At 56.4% G+C, this 17,114-nt stretch overlaps 1 protein-coding gene across 9 annotated transcripts in view; it reads right to left on the reverse strand.

The window, feature by feature from the left end:
• Positions 1 to 1,084: 1,084 nt before the first annotated feature.
• BRD4 (bromodomain containing 4) overlaps positions 1,085 to 17,114 on the reverse strand; it is a 95,296-nt gene continuing 79,266 nt past the window's right edge. For 6 of the 9 annotated variants that reach the window (XM_017519077.2, XM_017519078.2, XM_037735100.1 and 3 more), the window contains exons 12-19: positions 10,122 to 10,174; positions 9,651 to 10,020; positions 8,360 to 8,950; positions 5,139 to 5,513; positions 4,872 to 5,002; positions 4,542 to 4,747; positions 4,213 to 4,462; positions 1,085 to 3,958 (exon numbers count right to left, since the gene is read on the reverse strand). In XM_017519077.2, coding sequence (XP_017374566.1) covers positions 3,890 to 3,958; positions 4,213 to 4,462; positions 4,542 to 4,747; positions 4,872 to 5,002; positions 5,139 to 5,513; positions 8,360 to 8,950; positions 9,651 to 10,020; positions 10,122 to 10,174 — 2,045 coding nt within the window. In that variant the 3' untranslated portion in view covers positions 1,085 to 3,889. Of the gene's footprint in view, positions 3,959 to 4,212; positions 4,463 to 4,541; positions 4,748 to 4,871; positions 5,003 to 5,138; positions 5,514 to 8,359; positions 8,951 to 9,650; positions 10,021 to 10,121; positions 10,175 to 12,427; positions 14,671 to 17,114 lie in introns of those variants that run through there. The other 3 variants (XR_005198433.1, XM_037735101.1, XM_017519082.2) reach the window with 3 other exon arrangements.

The following is a 17,114-nucleotide window of genomic DNA, read 5'->3' on the forward strand; positions in this document are numbered from 1 at the left end:
GGGATTACAGGCTTGAGCCACCGCGCCCGGCCTCCACCTCCCACTTTTGTCCATATACCTTTGTGCTGTCAAAGCTGCTCAACATTATACTGTCCTGGGATCATAATTAAGTCCATGAAGTTGCTACTTAAAGGTGAATAGTGGTTTACGTTCTGCCTCAGTAAACAATGCATCTCAGAGCTGAGCAGACGTCTATGATCACATTGCCCATAGTGTACAAACTTTTGTTCTCCCTGGACTACTTAACCACTACCTTTCTTTTGTTGTGTGATTAGCCTACATCATAGCTTTGGTTTTTCTGAGATGGGAGTCTCCACCATGTTGCCCAAGCTGGAATGCAGCGGTGTGATCTCGGCTCACTCAACCTCTGCCTCCAAGGTTCAAGCGATTCTCCTGCCTCAGCTTCCGGAGTAGCTAGGACTACAGGTATGCACCACCACAGCTGGCTAATTATTTTGTATTTTTTAGTAGAGACAGGGTTTCACTATGTTGGCCAGGCTAGTCTCTAAGGGATCTGACCTCAAGCAATCCACCCACCTTGGCCTCCCAAAGTGCTGGGATTACAGATGTTAGCCACCGCACCTGGCAGCTTTGACAGTCTCACTCTGTTGCCAGGTGCCAGGCTGGAGTGCAGTGGCACGAGCTCAGCTCACTGCAACCTCTGCCTCTCAGGTTCAAGCAATGCTCCTGCCTCAGCCTCCGAAGTAGCTGGGAATACAGGTGCGTGCCACCATGCTCAGCTAATTTTTTTTTAGTAGAGACGGGGTTTCACCATGTTGGCCAGGATGGTCTTGATCTCTTGCCCTTGTGATCCACCCGCCTTGGCCTCCCAAAGTGCTGGGATTATAGGCATGAGCCACCGCACCCAGCCAGCTTTTGTTTCTTTTACACCCTCCATTAAATCAATTCTGACAATTTGATGTTCCCAGGATCTCTCCTGACTCCACCAATCTGGCTGCATGGCTGGTGGGCACCTGAGGACCCTCCCTTCTTCCTCTGCTGCACATCACTGACCCACACCCTCACCTCCCCACTCCTCCCATGCCTACCCTCAAACAAAAAGACAGCAGCCATCACAGGAGAGTAACTTTATATTCAGTACAAATGTTTATTTTTGCAATGAGAACTGCACAAAAAAAAAGAACCTTTCGTATATAAGTGAAAAGTCTACGAATTCCCTTCTACAAATGTCTAAGTGTTTTAATACAAGTCTCAGATTCACTGACATAATTATTGGCCAAGCGATCCGTGCATACAGTACAGTAGGGGCTTGTACACACCTCTTACTCTGGTATAGGACTAAGGTTTCTAGTACTGTGGGAAGGATTGGGAAACGGCTGGAGAAACTAAATAGATCCCAGTTCTAATTACAACCCAGTTAGTGAGACAGCCATTAGGGAGGTGTGGAGGCGGCCATGGCAGAGTTAAATCTTCAGCAGGAAGGTGCAGACAAAACTATCATTCCAGCTCAGCAGTTGGACCCAGCCTGGGGGTGTCTCAACAAAACCAGGAACAAAAATGGGATGGGATGAGATGGAAAAACCCCCGAAGAACCTAAATACATCACACTTGAAGTGGCACAGAGGTCTCTGGGAAGTGCCTGGGTGGGCAGGGACGTTGAGGAAGGGGCGGGGGGGCTCTGGCTGGATGCCTAACAATACCCTCCAAGGGAGGTTTGGCCGATCTAAAGACAACAATGGACCTTTCAGGTCGAAAAGTGGGGATGTAGGTTAATAAACAGTGCTAGAAATGTTTGTCTCTGCATACATATAAATTATATACTTTCATCTTACATCTTAGGGGCTTTTGTTGGGCATCACCCGTGCCTTGTGGCTGGGGCATGTGCGTATAGGTGGGCACACAGGGAGGGCAGCCACCTGTGGGCTTTCTTGGGTAGGAATATGTGCGCATGTGTATGTGCATGGCAGGGTAAGGATTCTAATGAGGGGGGGGGAATGTAGATTTCTCTAAGAATATCTGATTAACCCTGAGCTTAAATGAAAGGAGTTAGGTCGAGGCAGGCAAGGTGGAAGAAGTCGCCGAAGTCCTTTGGTGAGTGGGGGATGGGATGACGGAGGGTGGAGGGGAAGAATACTGTCTGGAGTTTGGCCAGGGTTCTGCTGGAGCAAACCCTCCATCTCGGCCAGGGTCCACAAGGATGAGTACCTGGCTCTGGTCACAGCTTCAGCTTGAGGTGGCCGCTATGAGCCTGCGTGGCTCCTGCGCAGGGCAGGCAGGGATAGGCCACAGGAGAGGGGCTAGGTAATTCCTGGTGATAGTTCTTGTACAGAGGTGGTCCGGGGTCCAGGGGGGCCCCTGGGCCTAGCCTAGGCAACAATTGGTTCACAAAGAAATGTCAGGGAGACGCCAGCATTAAAAAAGAGAGATGTGTTTATTCCATGATCAGTACAGACCAAATGCATATTTCACTGTATGAAAGTCAAACCAGTCAGTGACTCCAGAGTTTGGCCAACACTGAGGCACCAGCGTCGTGGTGTAGAGTGGGTTCTCATGGCACACGTAACCTCACCAAGGGCTCCAAATATAAAATTAAAAAAAAAAAAAAAAAAAAAAAAAAAAAAAAGCACGGGCAGGAGCGAGCGGCCACTGGTCGGGGCTGGGCGCCAGGTGAGGGAATCTGCCTCAGTCTGTGGCACCCCTAGGGCCTGGTGCCCACCTTGTCCCTTGGCCCTTCCTTTCTCAGTTTAAAAACAAAACAAAACAACAAAAAAACCCCTCAAAACAGATCTGACATTAAAAAACAAGCCAACAAATGGGGTTGGGTGGGAGGAGGGGGAAGGAAAAGAAATTGCAGCTTTCTGGTTTTATAATTAAAAATAGACGAAGTTTGAAACTGAGTAAAATATAGGCAGGATTTTTTTGTGTTTTGTCTTTTTTGTGGATTTTTTTGAGTTTTTCTTTTTTTACACCAGTTTGGTGGAGTCACTAACAAACTTCAAACAAAGATATGCCAACTATGTTCACTATACAGTACAGCCACGGTCACACACTACCCACAGCGCGGTGGCAGCCGCCGCTCAATGAGGAGACGATCACACCATTTCAGAGATAAGCAGTGCCATTGTGTCTGGAGAAGAGATAATTAAAAATAAAATAGAATTCAACAAAAAATATATATAGGAAAAAACAAAACAAAACAAAACCAGAAACACAGGTGGGAAGGAACTGACTTTGGTTGGTGGCCTCACTCCCCGGGCAAGGCCTGCCCACATGGGACAGCCGCCTCACTCCGGATGCCATGGACACACACACCTCCACGGCACTATTCCCTTTTGCACAAGCAAACACAGAGAGCGGCTCTCGATTAAAGGCTTGTGGGGGAGGGTTGGGGGGGTCTGTTCAAGGCAAAGTCAGTGCCAGCGAGGGGGTGGGCTGGCCTCACCCACCTCCAGCCCACTCGGGCCTGCCCTGGCCTCCTGGGAGTGGGCGGCGATGGCTGGGGTGTGGGGAAGGACTCCTGGCAGGCAGGATGTCACGAATGTCACGTTCTTGGGGACAGAAAACCAGTCACGGTGGCGACAGCAACGATGTCCTGTGTATACTGTGTAGACATCTGGCGGAGAGAGGGCCTCTGCCCCGCATGTGGGGATGCAGGGCTTGGGTCCAGCCGGCACTCGCTCATAACGAGGCGTGCGCTGAGTGGACGTCCTGTGCAGGGTGAGCGGCAGGACGTCTGTCCGGCTGTCCGTAAGGCAGACAGGCTCTGTGATCCTTAGCTGCCCGTCAGGCCAGCCCCGGGCATAGCATGCAGGAGGGCCAGGCCCGGAGGCGTCCCCTGGCCGCTGCCCCTACCTCCACCGCCGCCCCTAACACTATGGAAAGTCAATGTTTTGCCAGAAAATCAAAGTCAGAAGCCACCTAGGTGCGCTCAGAAAAGATTTTCTTCAAATATTGACAATAGATCACTCTGGAAATTCATGTCAATGGTAGCTGCCATCTGGAGGAGAAAGGAAGGAGTCAGGAAGATAACCTAGCCACCCCGAAGTTCCAAGCCCTCCCCAGGGCTGACCCCTCACAGCACCACCCTGATACAGCACTCAGGCCCTACACCTGAGCCCAGAGGACTGCATGCCGACCGGCAGGGCCTGGGCTTCCCCACTGCCCCTCCCTGTCCAGGCTCCAGTCCCCACTTCCCAGCTTCCCCAGGGGCTAACCCTTACACAGGGGTCCCCACCAGGCCCCCAAACTCACGGCTTCCCGGCGTCTTCGCTCCTGCTCCCGCTTCCGAGCCAACTCCCTCTGCTGGTCCAGCATGGACTGGGGCTGGGAGCTCTGGGCCTGGGGGGTGGCAGCAGCTGCCACTGCGGCTGCCTGTTGTTGCTGCTGCTGCTGCTGCTGCTGCTCCTGGCGCTGCTGCTGTTGCTGCTGCTGCTCCTGGCGCCGGCGTGCCTCCTCATGGGCCCGCCGGGCCTGCTCCAGCGCATCCTCGTCCTCTCGGCTCCTGGGCAGAGGGTCCTGGTCAGCCTGGGGACCTGTGTGGCCCCAGAAGTCCCCACACCCTGCCCAGAGCCTTCCCCCACCTCATGCGCTCCTGCCGCAGCCGCTCCTTCTCTTTCTCAGCGTGCTCAGCCTGAGCCTTCAGGGCCTTCTCACGCTCCTCCTTCTCCCGAGCAGCGCGTCGGAACTGCTCGAAGCTGTCGCTGGATGACTTGGCGGTAGAGGAGGGGGTGGTCGGATGCTTCTGCACTAGGCTGGCCCAGGAGCCCATGTTCTTGATTTTTAGGTCCTGCAGAACCGAGAGATTGGGGTGAGGGGCCTGCTGTGTCCAAAGGGCATAGCAGGGGACATGCCCAGCATAGCACCCTCCAGGGTCAAGGGGCAAATGGCACCCATGGGCCTCCCTTCCCGACCTTTTTGGGAGCAACTGGAGTCTTCGGCTCCTGTTTCTGTTTGTCCTTGTCAGGGGCCCCTGGTGGTGGTGCGTTCTGCTCGGGGGGCCGGATTACAGGCCTCCCGACATCCACAGGCTTCATCTCCGGCCCTGGAACATAAACACAGTCGGTAGGCCCAGGCCCACATCACCCCGGCGGGGCACGGTCCACCAGCCCCACAGCGAGGTCACGTCCAACATGGGCCTGGGGGCCTGAGCCCTGGCTGTGGGCGGGGAGGGCACTCACGCTGGGGCAGGTGGACGGGGGCCTTGATGCTCTCCGGATGCTTGGGGGGCTCCGGCCGCAGCGAGGGGCTGAAGGGCTCGCTGCGGATGATGGGTGAGTGGATCTTCTCCTCCTTCACCACCACCAGGGGCTGGGGCTGGACCACGGAGGCCGCACGCAGCTCCTGGGATGGCACAGGCACAGCGGCCGGTGAGGTGGGCAGGCGCCCCTGGCCCCGGCCCACGCCTGGCTCTGGGGGCTGTGGCCCAGCCCTGCCCGTTACCTGCTTCTTAGGCTGGACGTTTTGCTGGGGTGGAGACTGGTGGGTCAGGCTCTGGAACTGTGACATCTGGGGGGAATGTATCATAAGCGGGGAGGGGGCTTCACGGAGATGACCTAGGAGAGGGAACAAGAAATGTGTTATGGGGCTGGCTTAGAGCTGCTGCCCCTGGGCCACTTGAGCCTTGAGAGAATTGTCAGCAAGGAAAAGATGGGCTGAATGAAGAACCTGCAAGTGGCTGCCCAGGCCCAGGGGCAAGGGTCCATCAGCCCAGCTCCAAAAGAGTGAAGACCCACGCAAGTGACTGGGACTGGTGAGGACATGACCCCTCCCCCAAAAAGCTGAGTGCCCCGTGTCCCCCTGCACATGGGACCTAAGTCATATCCTTAAACTCAGTGCACAGCAGGGCTTTCTGAAGCCCTGTGGCACCAGGCGTGGTGTTTAAACCTCCTGTGTGCATCAGAACCACCCGGGACTCTCGAAAACTCAGATCCTGACACATGTGGCTTAGCAGGACCTGGGCCCTAATACTTTTTAACCCCACAGAGTTCAGCCTGGGTTCCCGCCAACTAGCCTGGCCCACCTGGATGATTACAGGAGATGAAGAACCCAGTCTTGGGGGTGACGAACCTCAGGACCCTCCCCATGGTCCTATTCCCCACTCAGCCTGCATGTCCCACAGAAGGGGCAAGCTTGGAACTGGCCTCTAACTGGGCCAAGTGGGGAGCAGGCAAAACAGGGCCTGGAGCTGTCTCTTTTAGGAAATGGGCCAGCCTGCCACCTGCATCCAACCCAAGGCTGGGAGGGATCCAGCAGACACAGGGACTACTGGGCCCTGAATCACAGTGAGCCAGCACCTCAGGACTGCGAGCTGGAGAAGCCGAGTCCTGCCCATTCAACACGTGGCCTCCCACTGCTGGAATCCCTGCAGGCAAGGGGCCTCACCGCCCCTTGACTAGCTCTAACTTAGGACAAGCTACACTGTCCACAGAGAAAGGTTGCCTCTCTGCAAAGCTTCTGCTCCCAGCCTGGCCTCACGTGAACCCATCTCCTTCCACTGTCTGCCAGCACAGATACCCTTGGGATTTCTATGAGCCCTGCTGGCCGGAGGCACCTATTTTCATAGGCTTGGAGCAGACCACAATGCCCCAGGTGTGGTGGACCCTCCATGGCCTCTCTAGAGCCAGGACCCACTTCTAACGCCAGAAGACATCTTGGAGCCTGCTGGAGCCCACATGGTGTCCAGGCCCACCCTGTCCTTGTGGCCCTCTGCTCTGTGTGGCTGGTTTTGTTGGCCTTGATGTCTCCTCCAATTCCAGCACAACAGAACCACTCTGGGCACTGCCATCCCCATGCACTGCTGGAGGGCCCCAGGCCCAGCCTGCCAGGGATCCACAGATATACAACTGCAGCAGCTTCCCACCCATCTAGGGAAGTGCCTTCAGTAGCACCTGTTGAGGCTGATTTGGGCAACAGTAGGCTATGGAGGCTGTGGTTTATAGAAACCACCTGCCTGCTGGTGGGTTCAGAGGGTGGCTCAGGGATGGCTCCTGAAAACTGGCTGTGGGCCGAGGGATGCCTATTAAGTCTCTTTGGGAGTCTAACAACTTGACTTTTGGCCCGAAGGCCCCAGCAGGATCCCAACCCACACTGCTCTTGATGTTCCATCCTAGCCTGCTGGGGCTTGTGTCGAGGCCAGGGCCTAAAGTAGAGCTGGCTGGAGGAGACCTGTCTCAGTCCCTGTAGGTGCATGGTGCACCCTAAGCCTGGCTCTTCTAAATGCCTTGTGTCCCCTGTCTATCACCCCCAACAGGAGACTGGCCCTGCTTTGTGTGAGAGCAGGCACAGCCAGCAGGCCCAACACCAGTGTTTCCCAGGGAGGACAGACAGCTGTTCTTGGCTCAGGGCATGCAGCAATCCACTTGGCACCCAGGAGCTTTTTTTTTTTTTTTTTGAGACTGAGTCTCATTCTGTCACCCAGGCTGGAGTGCAGTGGCACGATCTCAGCTCACTGCAACCTCTGATGCCCAGGTTCAAGCGATTCTCCTACCTCAGCCTCCCAAGTAGCTGGGGCTACAGGTGCCTGCCACCGCGCCCGGCTAATTTTTGTATTTTCAGTAGAGACAGGGTTCCACCATCTTGGTCAGGCTGGTCATGAACTCCTGACTTCGTAACCCACCCGCCTCGGCCTCCCAAAGTACTGAGCCACCATGCCTGGCCTGCACCCATCAGCACCTGGTACACCCAAGACAGATGGCACACCTACATTGCTGAGGCCAGGACACTCCACCCTGACCCTGCGGCACCACATCAGGAGGCGCTGACCAGAACGTTCCCCTGCCGGAGCCAGCCAGGACATTTTGGCTACTGACATTTAAACAAGTGCCCAGGAAAGGCAAGAGGGTGTGGCTTGACCAATGCTGTTGATGAGAAAAGGGTGGCCTGGACTGGGCTGGAGGCTGGGAGCAGGCAATGAGGTCAGCTCCCAGGCAGGCTCTGAGCTTCCTTTGAGCTTCCAGCTCAGTGCTCCCCATCATGGTTCTGGCTCCCCCCGAACCTTATTCCTCACCCTGCTTTCTATGTTGGCTGCTGCCTATCTGTAATCACCACCTCCTGGAAGCATACCCTAACCCCCAGAGGTGGATCAGCTGCCTTGCCTGGGCTCCTAGCTTCCCCACCTAGTGAGGAGTCGCCTAGCACTGTCGTGCTCCTGACTGTAAGAGAGTCAAGAGAGGCCTGCTTCTGGATCATCTTGGCTCACAAGCAAGACAGAAACCTGATAAACACACTGCAGGAAGCACCAATGACCCTTCCAGGTCTCCCTCCAACCAGCCAGAGCCTTTGAGGCTCAGCTCTGAACCCACGGCAGTCTGAAGCATGAGTTAACCCTTCCAGCTCCCTGAGAACAAAACTACAGCCCCAGCATCAGCCTCCCTAGAGACCACGGGTGCGGGCTACTTACCAGTTGAATAGGGGTCCGACTTGTGGTGCCGAGGCGAGTGGTGGTGCTGCTGGATGACTTGCTGAGGCTTGGCAGGCTGTGGCGGGGGCGGCTGCTGGCCCGGTGGAGGGTGGGGGGGCTGCTGGCCCTGGGGTGGGGGGGGCTGTTGGATGTGGGTAGAGAACTGCATGGGCTGCAAGTGCACGGGCCGTGGAGGGGGCTGATGCTGCTGTTGGGGTGGGGGCTGGGGCTGGGGTGGGGGTGGTGGTGGTGGCTGCTGCTGTAGCTGCTGCTGCACAGAGGGGTGGGGTGGGGGCGGCAGGGGGGCTGAGGGCTGGGACTGCACCTTCACGGAAGGGAGTAGTGGCGTAGGGGGCTGCACCTTCTGCAGCTGCTGCAGGTACAGCTGCATCTGCATGGAGGTGAGGGGTGGGGCAGGTGGCTCTTCATCCTCCAGCAGCACTTGGGGGGGCTGGGGCATAGGGGGCTGTGGAAGCAGAGGTGGTTGGGTCAAGGCTGGTGACACGGCTGGAGGCCGGGCGGGCTTGGGAGGCAGGGCAGCAGCTCGGTTGCTGGGCCGTGATGGCTGCTGGGGCAGTGCGTTGTGTAAAGCTGGAAGGACACAAAACCAAGGCAGTGAGGCCTGAGCACCTATGGCCCTAGCCTGGCCTTTCTGCTCCATCCTGACCTCATCTGGACTCCAGTGGCCTCCTACTGGCCTCCCTCCAACTGGCGCTCCCTCCCCAACGACTGTGGCCTCCCACAAACTCCAGAACAGAAGCAGCTTTCAGAGAGGGCTCTAGGGCAGTGTCGTCCTGCCCTATGCTCTGTGCCCCAGCTCCTGCTCCCCATGCTCACAATGGCCCTTCAGGCCTCAGTGCAGAGCTCCATCACTCATTTGCCCAGCTGTTCCCCAGGTGCATGCTGTCCAGGCTCCATGGGAGGAATCCCATCAGCATGAGTGCATGCCCCAACCCCTGATGAGAAAAGCTGACTGCAGCTTTTCTCATCTAACAGACACCTGGCCCAGCAGGAGAACCGAGTCAAAATCTTCTAGATTGTTATGCAAATAATCTCAATGTTTAAAACAGTAACAAAAATCTTCTGAAGCAAAGTGTTAGTAACTCCACGCAGCACCTGCCTTGAGGCATCTCCTTTAACTTCCAAGATGGCCCTGAAAAGCTGTGGACCTGCCCGCTAGAGACCAGGGCAGCTGAGGCTAAGAGGCCACCCAGCCACAGTGCTCGGGCGCTGCATGGGAGAACCTAGGTGGGAAAGGGTCTCAGCCCACACTAAGGCAGGCACGGCTCACCTGGAGGAGAGACCACTGCGTGCTGGTTGAGATGGGGTGGAGGGCTGTGCTCAGGCGGCTGGGGCAGGTGAGGGGGCAGCTCAGGCTGCGGCAGGTGCAGGATGGGCTGGGTGAAGTGGCCGATGGGGTCAAAGACGCTGCCTGGGAGCTGGGGCTCCAGGACAGGCACCTGGGCAGCGATAAAGGGTGGGGGCGAGGACTTCATTGCCGGGGCTGCCTGCTGCGGCATGGAGGGCGGGGGAGGCGGGGGTGGCGGCTGCTGTTGCTGCTGCGGAGGTGGAGGCGGTGGGGGCTGCTGGGGAGGCGGGGGCGGTTGCTGGGGCACAGGAGCCGGGGCCTGCTGCATCTGCTGGTGGTGGTGGTGATGGTGCTGCAGACAGAGAGACAGACAGGCTGACGTCAGCCAGGCAGAATCGGCCAAGGCGAGACCCAACGTCCCACCTAATGGAGGATGCCCCTGAGCCCATGTACCTTCTTCTGCTCCCTCCCGGGGTGCCCCTTCTTTTTTGACTTCGGAGCCATCTCTGCAGAGGAAAAGAGAAGGTAGTGAGGCTCTGGGGGAGATGATGAGTGAGCTGGCCTTGGATGGAGAAAGAGGAGAAAACAGGGCACGTTCAGGAGGACCGGTGACCAAGAGAGGGCAGCTGGGTTCGATGTGGGATGAGGTCATTAAAGGGAGGGAGAGACATGCGAGGCATCACCTACCCACTTGCCTGCTGCTTTTCCTAGCAGGGACCATGCCTGAAAAAGCCTCCCCTGCCAAGCTTCAGACCACCATGGCCACAAGGGAAGTTGAGACCTCCTTGCCCAATGCCTCCCACTACCCACAGGCCAGTCACTTACTATAGTAACAGAGTGCATGGCCTGGACCGCAATCTGCTGTTTTCGAACAATCTATGATGGCTGCAATGACCACATTCATCTGACAGTTGAGAAAAGTGGGGCTCTGAGAAGGGAGGGGACTTATCTATGGTCACACAGCTAAAAAGCAGCTACTCAGGGACCTCCAACTGCATGGCCGTTGAGGCCCACTCCTTTCCATCCTCCAGGGGAAGCAGAGAAGCTTGGCTGGGGCTGAGAGAGGCACAGGACGGTGAAGAACTTATCAGCAAGGGAGAATGCAGAGGGCCCAGTCCTGGGAGGAAAAAAAGGAGCAGGCTGGCCCCGTGGGAACGACCAGCAACTAAATGGGTAGACAGACCTCAGAAGTCCCTGCCTTGGGACACAGTCACTATGCTGCAGACAGGAGGCAGCATGTGCCCTTGCTCCTGTGGGCCAACGGCTTGGCGCCACAGCGGGGTGGATAGGTTCAGGGTGTGTCTGCTCCTTAGAGGTGTACTCGAGAGCCAGCGCACCCACCTCTGTCCCCACCCCGAGATTTATACCAAGGACTTTTGCCAGCTGGACGTCCCCTCGCCAAACACGAATGGTGTACAAGCCCCAGATAAGGATGTGAGCCCTGGCCAGCACTCACAGGTTGGCAGGTCACAGTCGCCAGCCACTGAATGGGAGGCGGGGCCCACAGTATGGCGCTTTTTGGATTCCTGTCACTGAGAAGCACCTCGTGGCACTGCCTGGCTTCACCTGAGCTCCTTGCCAGGGTGCTGCCTCTTGCTGCTTGTGTTGGAGGACACATGCTTTGCCCAAACTGAGGGTCCTTCCACTTGGATCTGCTTCGTGTAGGGCCACACTAAGCTTCTGTGAGGCGCGTAGCCCTCAGTGCAGCATGCCACCAAAAGGGATGGGGAAGGACCTCGTGCCCTGTTAAGAGCTCACCATTCCACGTGAGACAAGACACAGACACAGACCTCAGCAGCTACAGACACACGTCCTCGTACAAATGGCCAGGGGTTGCAACTGGGGACACTGGGGCCCCACCTCAAGCCTTCATATCGGGCTCGGGTCACGCTGGGTCAGAGTATGATCTCATGAGAGGGATACTGTTGTGGGTTGGACATACCAAAAGGGACAGCTCAGGTCGATTTGCAGGGTCAGGGCAATGGGGCATCTGACTGCAGTGGTGCAGGGGGAGGAGCACTGGCTGAAGAGGGTGGCGGCCCCAGAACCAGGGGAACCCTGTACACTAGGGAAGTGGGAAGAAAAGGTCAGGGCTTCTCTCCCAGCACTAATGCCAGCACGAGGAGGTGATGGAGCCATGGTTTCTGGGGGCATGCCTTGGAGAGGATCTGGGGAAGGAAGGGCAAGTCAGGGGGAAGAAGGAGGGTCACCGTGTGAAGTCTGACTAGGAGAAGCCTCAGGGATGTGCCCAAACACAGAGCTGAGGGAGAAGGGTGTGTGGAGGGGAAGGACAGGCTGGGGCTTGCCTGCTGTCTTGTGGCCTTGGAAGGAACTTTCGTTTTTTCTGCTGTAAAAGAAGGATGGTCACTCTAATCCCTCACAGTCTTCCTGCAGGCTGTGAGCAGAAGCCCACAGGAGGAGATGTAGGGACAAAGTGCAGCAGGGCCTGTGGGGGTTCCCGGGGCATGTCAGCTGCCTTTGAAAGGCCACAGGAAGTATCCTGGGAACTTGTCTCCAGGACCCTTTGCAAGTGCTGGGGCCCCCAGGCAGGGCAGGCCTAGAGAGTTGGGGAGGGAAGGCGGGACGCACACGGCAGACCCCAGGACCAGATGACTAAAGGGACTGCTGGCAGAGGTAGCCCCATCTGGCCCACGTGGTCTGAGCCTGTGTCAGTTACCAGTAAAAGACAAGACAGGGAGTGCACAGCTTCACAACACACCAGCCCCAAGACACCCCCACACAAAACTCTCTAGAAAGGGTTACATGAAGATGGCCTCAAGTATGGTGTGATCTTTATTCCATGACAATCTTCAACTCAACACAAATTTCAATCTTTACATAGGATGGTAATTGTACAAAGAAATAAAATGTTTTTGTAAAATCCGATTAAAACACTGATTCCACCCACCCCCCAGACCCACTCCAGTGAAGGAGACAGGATGGAGGGTAAGGTCAGGGCAGAGGAGAGGAGTCTCCGCCTGCACTGAGCAGCTACCTCCTGCCCCTCCTCAGGACCCACGGCCAGCTGGTGCGTCGAAGCCTGGCTGGCACTTCCTGCACAGGAGGCTGCCAACAAGGAGAAGTGAGTGGGCACTGTTCTCCCTGGCTCTGTTCCTGGGGCACCAAGCAAAGGTGACAGCTTGTCTAATGAGCTTTCAAGTTCAACGAGCCCTGAGCGCTCTCTGCCAGATGGAAGCCCCACAGGCAAGAAGGACAGGGACCCTGGAGGAGAGCTGTCCTGTGGCTATGGCCCATGTGCACATACACGAAAGTTGTGTGTGTGTGGGTGGGCGGGGGTGGGTGTGGGTGGTGGCAGCAGGGGCAGCACGCAGGCCCTACATTGGGAATCCAGGCTGCCAATTGGTCCAAGAAAGCAGAATCTTTCCAGAAAGACAATGCCAGCAGCTCCCCAACTGTCCTATGGGAATCTCTGGGCATGAAGGCTCTCCCGCCTGCTCCTGTCCCAGCCAGGCTGGGCTGCAATGGGAACACATCAGGCGCAGGCCAAAGGGCAGCTCAGAATAGTTGGTTTGGCAAACAGAGCTTGACTGGAAGTTAGATGCCCAGAGAGGATCAAGAGTAGTCCAGGAACTCCTGAGCATCAACGCAGGGCCCTGGGAGGCTCCAGTGAGGCCAAGGCTAGCCCCTGCTTCCACGGCAAACCTGGGGCAGTTGCAGCTGCCGAAGCCCAAGGAGCTGGGGAGAGCTGCGAGGGCTCCCAGGCGGGTGGGGAACCGGCACCCGAGGGCCTGCCCATGGCGACCAGCCCACTTCTAGTTCCAGAAGGCAGGCCTTTAAGAAGCACCCACAAACTACACTTTAAAAAAGGAGAAAAAATGAAAAGCCCCTGAAACGCAAATGCAGTTCCTTAAGGGACTTTTCACGTCAGGCAGTTTTCTGCTGAGATGCTAGATTTGTGACCAAAAAAGGGCCGGTATTTATTTTTAGAGTGAAAAAGCCTATTCAGTGCCTCTGGGAGGGCTTGGATTGATGTGGCCACTCTCGCCTGCCCCAACCCCAGGGACTGTCGTCATTCTAAGGGACTGAAGACCAGGAAAATGTTCACACTGCTAACACCAATCAGGTGTCCACAGGGCAGTCCTGGTCCACCAGCCCAGATCCGCCCCCTCTAAAGGAGGGAGGTGAGGTGGGGTGGCAGGGGGATAGTGGGCCCGGGGCCTATAACCAGTGCCTGCCTGGCAGGTCCTGCACACTGCAGCCTGGTTCCAGGAGGGACTTTCCCTATGTGACTTGAGAAGAGGGAGGCCAAAGAAACTGGGGAAATGCCCATCAGGCAACTTAAACTTTTGGAAATGCGCGGGAACAGTGGAGACAGAGCAGGAAAGACTCCAAAAGGCTGAAAGTCAGCTGTGGCTCAAGCCTCATAGGGTATCAGTGAGAAGCATGCTGTAGGAAGAGTCCCACTGAGCCTTCCAGGGTCTCCAGGCCTTGCCTCTAAAGCTCCCCACTCCTTATCTGGGACAGCTCTAGAGGTCAGAGTGTTCTTCCTCACACTGAACAAGAGCTCTCCTGGGCTAATGTCACTGCAAGGTTCAGGAGGGAAGCAATTACGGTTCAAAGTCCCAGAAAAAGAGGGATGGGACAAAGAGAGAAAACATACTTGGGGTCTGGCTTTGCACACAGAGCAGCACCACATGAACGCATGTGTGGGGGATTGTCATGACCCTCCAGGAGATGCCACCCACCCAGAAGACCCCAGATGACCAGGGAGGCTGGGCAGGATACCCAGGCAGTCTTTACACAGGGAGGCTTGGGCAGCTGGCCAGGCAGGCAGCCTTCCCGAAGGCGGGACTAGGCGTGTGCTGCTGGACATGACTAATCCACCCCGGGGGACAGGCCCAGGGCTCTGAGGAATTCCATAACTTGATGGAGTCCTGTCCCTTTCACGGAAGAAAATGGACTTAAGCTATAGCTTGCTGGGAAGGAATCTGGAACTGAAGACCGTTTTATTAAGAGTCCGTGTCCAATGATTAGGCAGGACCTACGTAGAGGGAGAGAGAAACCAGTGTGAGAGAAATGGTGTGGAATGTACCGTTTAAGTCACAAGAACAGAAGAACTGCAGACCGAGCCAGCCTCCTGCGCCCTGGTGGCTGATGGGCACAAGAACGGCACTGGAGACCGGAGCCCTGCCCCCTGCCTAGCTAATCTAGGATAGGGACAGACCCATCTCCCCCTTAGAAAGGCCACACAGGCAGTACGTGTGGATGCCCTGGAAATCACCCCAGCCTCCTAAACTTCTACAGAGTGGGCTTGGCTCCCACTGACAAGCTCCACGTATGCCCCGAATAAGCACACACCGGCATTTCCTTTACTGTTCCTCAAGTGGCTTCTTTGGAACTTGAGTGGTGCTCCTGCCCTGTTCCCCCAGCCAGGTATGGCAAGCCCACCAGGCCCCCTGCTGACTCTGAGCTCATCTCGCCTAGGGGCTGCGCACTGTCTAGTCTAGTCTCAGGGAGTCGATGTCAGCCCTTCCTCCTGGGTTCCCAAGAAAAGAGGCACCAGGGTGCAGAACCCCCAGTGGAGGAGAAGGAGCAAACTGCCTCATCTCTGCATTCCTCCAGATCGCCCAAACAAAAAGCTCAAACCCTAAAAAGCAAAACCTATTACATACACTGTTGAGGAGGAGGAAAAAAGAAAAAGAAACAGGCCAAGGAATAGAGTCTTGTCTTTTCTTTCCTTTTCCGGGACATCCAGCATGGCTCCCTGGACCAGGGAGGGGCGCTGGGCTTGTTCCCACCCACACAACAGAGCTGATGCCTCTGCTGGAGTCACAGATGCAACTGACGCGCAACTCCCTGGCCCCTGAGTGCCGGCATGGGAAAAACCCGCCCACTGGTGGCCTCTCACTCAGGGCCGCATTCCACAAGGCTCGCCCTCACCCGCCTGTGAAGCCCCGGAATCCCTCCAGCTGTAAATGCTGAGTGTGTGTGGGGGTGGGGTGGGGTGGGGTGAGTGTCACCTGGCTGTGCAGACAGATCAGCTACTGCCCCACTTTCAAGTCTTTTCGTACTCTCCCACCTCCAGGGTCCTCCTCACCCTTCCCCGAGGAAAGCGCTACACTCTGGAGCTGGCAAACGGCAGGCCTGGAGATGCGACTAAGTCCATCAGAGACTCTGGGGTTCAGGAAGCTGAGACTGGTTGTGTGGTAAGAACGCCCCATGGCCTCTGTCTGCACTTCCCAGCTCAAATCTTTCCAAAACATCAAGCATTCCTTTTTTCCCTGGAGCTATTAAGAAACACCCACAAGTTCCAATCCTGGGAAAAGGAAGCCAGGAGACTAAAATAGCTGGACTGTGTTCTTGCTCCAACTAGAAGACCAGACCAAAGCCCAGGAGAAGACCCTGTCCCAGCCCAGGTAGCTGAGGTTAAGGGAGTATTCCTAAGAGGGACATAAGCTGTGGGTCCACCTCTGCCCACTAAGATCTGTGCATGACACTTGGGAAGAGCCAGATATCAGCTATGTGACAAGTGAAAGCTAGAAGATTGCTAGGACATGCCCTGCCCCATGTGCTGGGCAGACCCAACCCCAGTACTGATGACAGCAAAGCCACAGTGCTGTCCACAGCCCACCTGGGACAGTGTCCTCCTCCAGCCTGCACTACCCAAGCCTGTAGATGCATTTGTACCCTACCCCTGCCTGTCTCAATACAGAACTCTCAAGCAGCTCCAGGCTTTAGCTGGAATCACAGCTCAATGAAAGACCACCGCTCAAGCAATGTGGGGGTTCAGAGGAAGTGGTGGGGCTTGCCCACTGCACTCCATGCTGCCAGGGCAGAGGTGGGGAAATACATGGTGGCCTGGGACCCAGCTGGGAAAGCAGCACCCACCCCCGCCATCCTCTTCCTGCCTGTGTTCCATGGCTCGGTGAACTGTAGCCTGGCCCCAGAGGACTGCCCCACGCCCGCATCGGTCCACAGCATCCTGGTCTATGGACACCTGCCAGGAGGGGTATCTATGTATCGCACCCGCCAGCCTCAATCTAGTGCCTCCGTTTGGTTTCTTTTGGCGATTCATGTCTCAGGGCCTAACCCCATAGTAAGAGACAAAAATAGGCCCTTTCAGGAATTTCGGCTCTAATCCAAATGGAAACACAAGAACAAGGGGGGTACAGGGGCAAAACAATTAGGCCCCGGGAGACCAATGGGAAATACCTTCGATGTCCCCCCACCCTGCCACACTCCCTCAAGGCAGAGCTGCCTATGACTGGCCACAGACATCAAGACTGCCCGGCTTCCTGGACCCAGGAGAGCAGCTGCTGCAGGACCTATGCCCCCTCTGCCCCCCGCCCACAGAGTATAGAGTCCTGTGTGGGACACGGCAGCAGAAGGCTGCGATCACTGGTGTCAGTTCCCGCTTTGGGATCTGCCACACAAAACCCTTGCAGCAGCCCCTCCTGAGAGCAGAAGAATCCTGCCAGCCCATGA

Source organism: Cebus imitator, unplaced genomic scaffold (genome assembly GCF_001604975.1).
Source record: "Cebus imitator isolate Cc_AM_T3 unplaced genomic scaffold, Cebus_imitator-1.0 Scaffold726, whole genome shotgun sequence".
Taxonomy (NCBI): Eukaryota; Metazoa; Chordata; class Mammalia; order Primates; family Cebidae; genus Cebus; species Cebus imitator.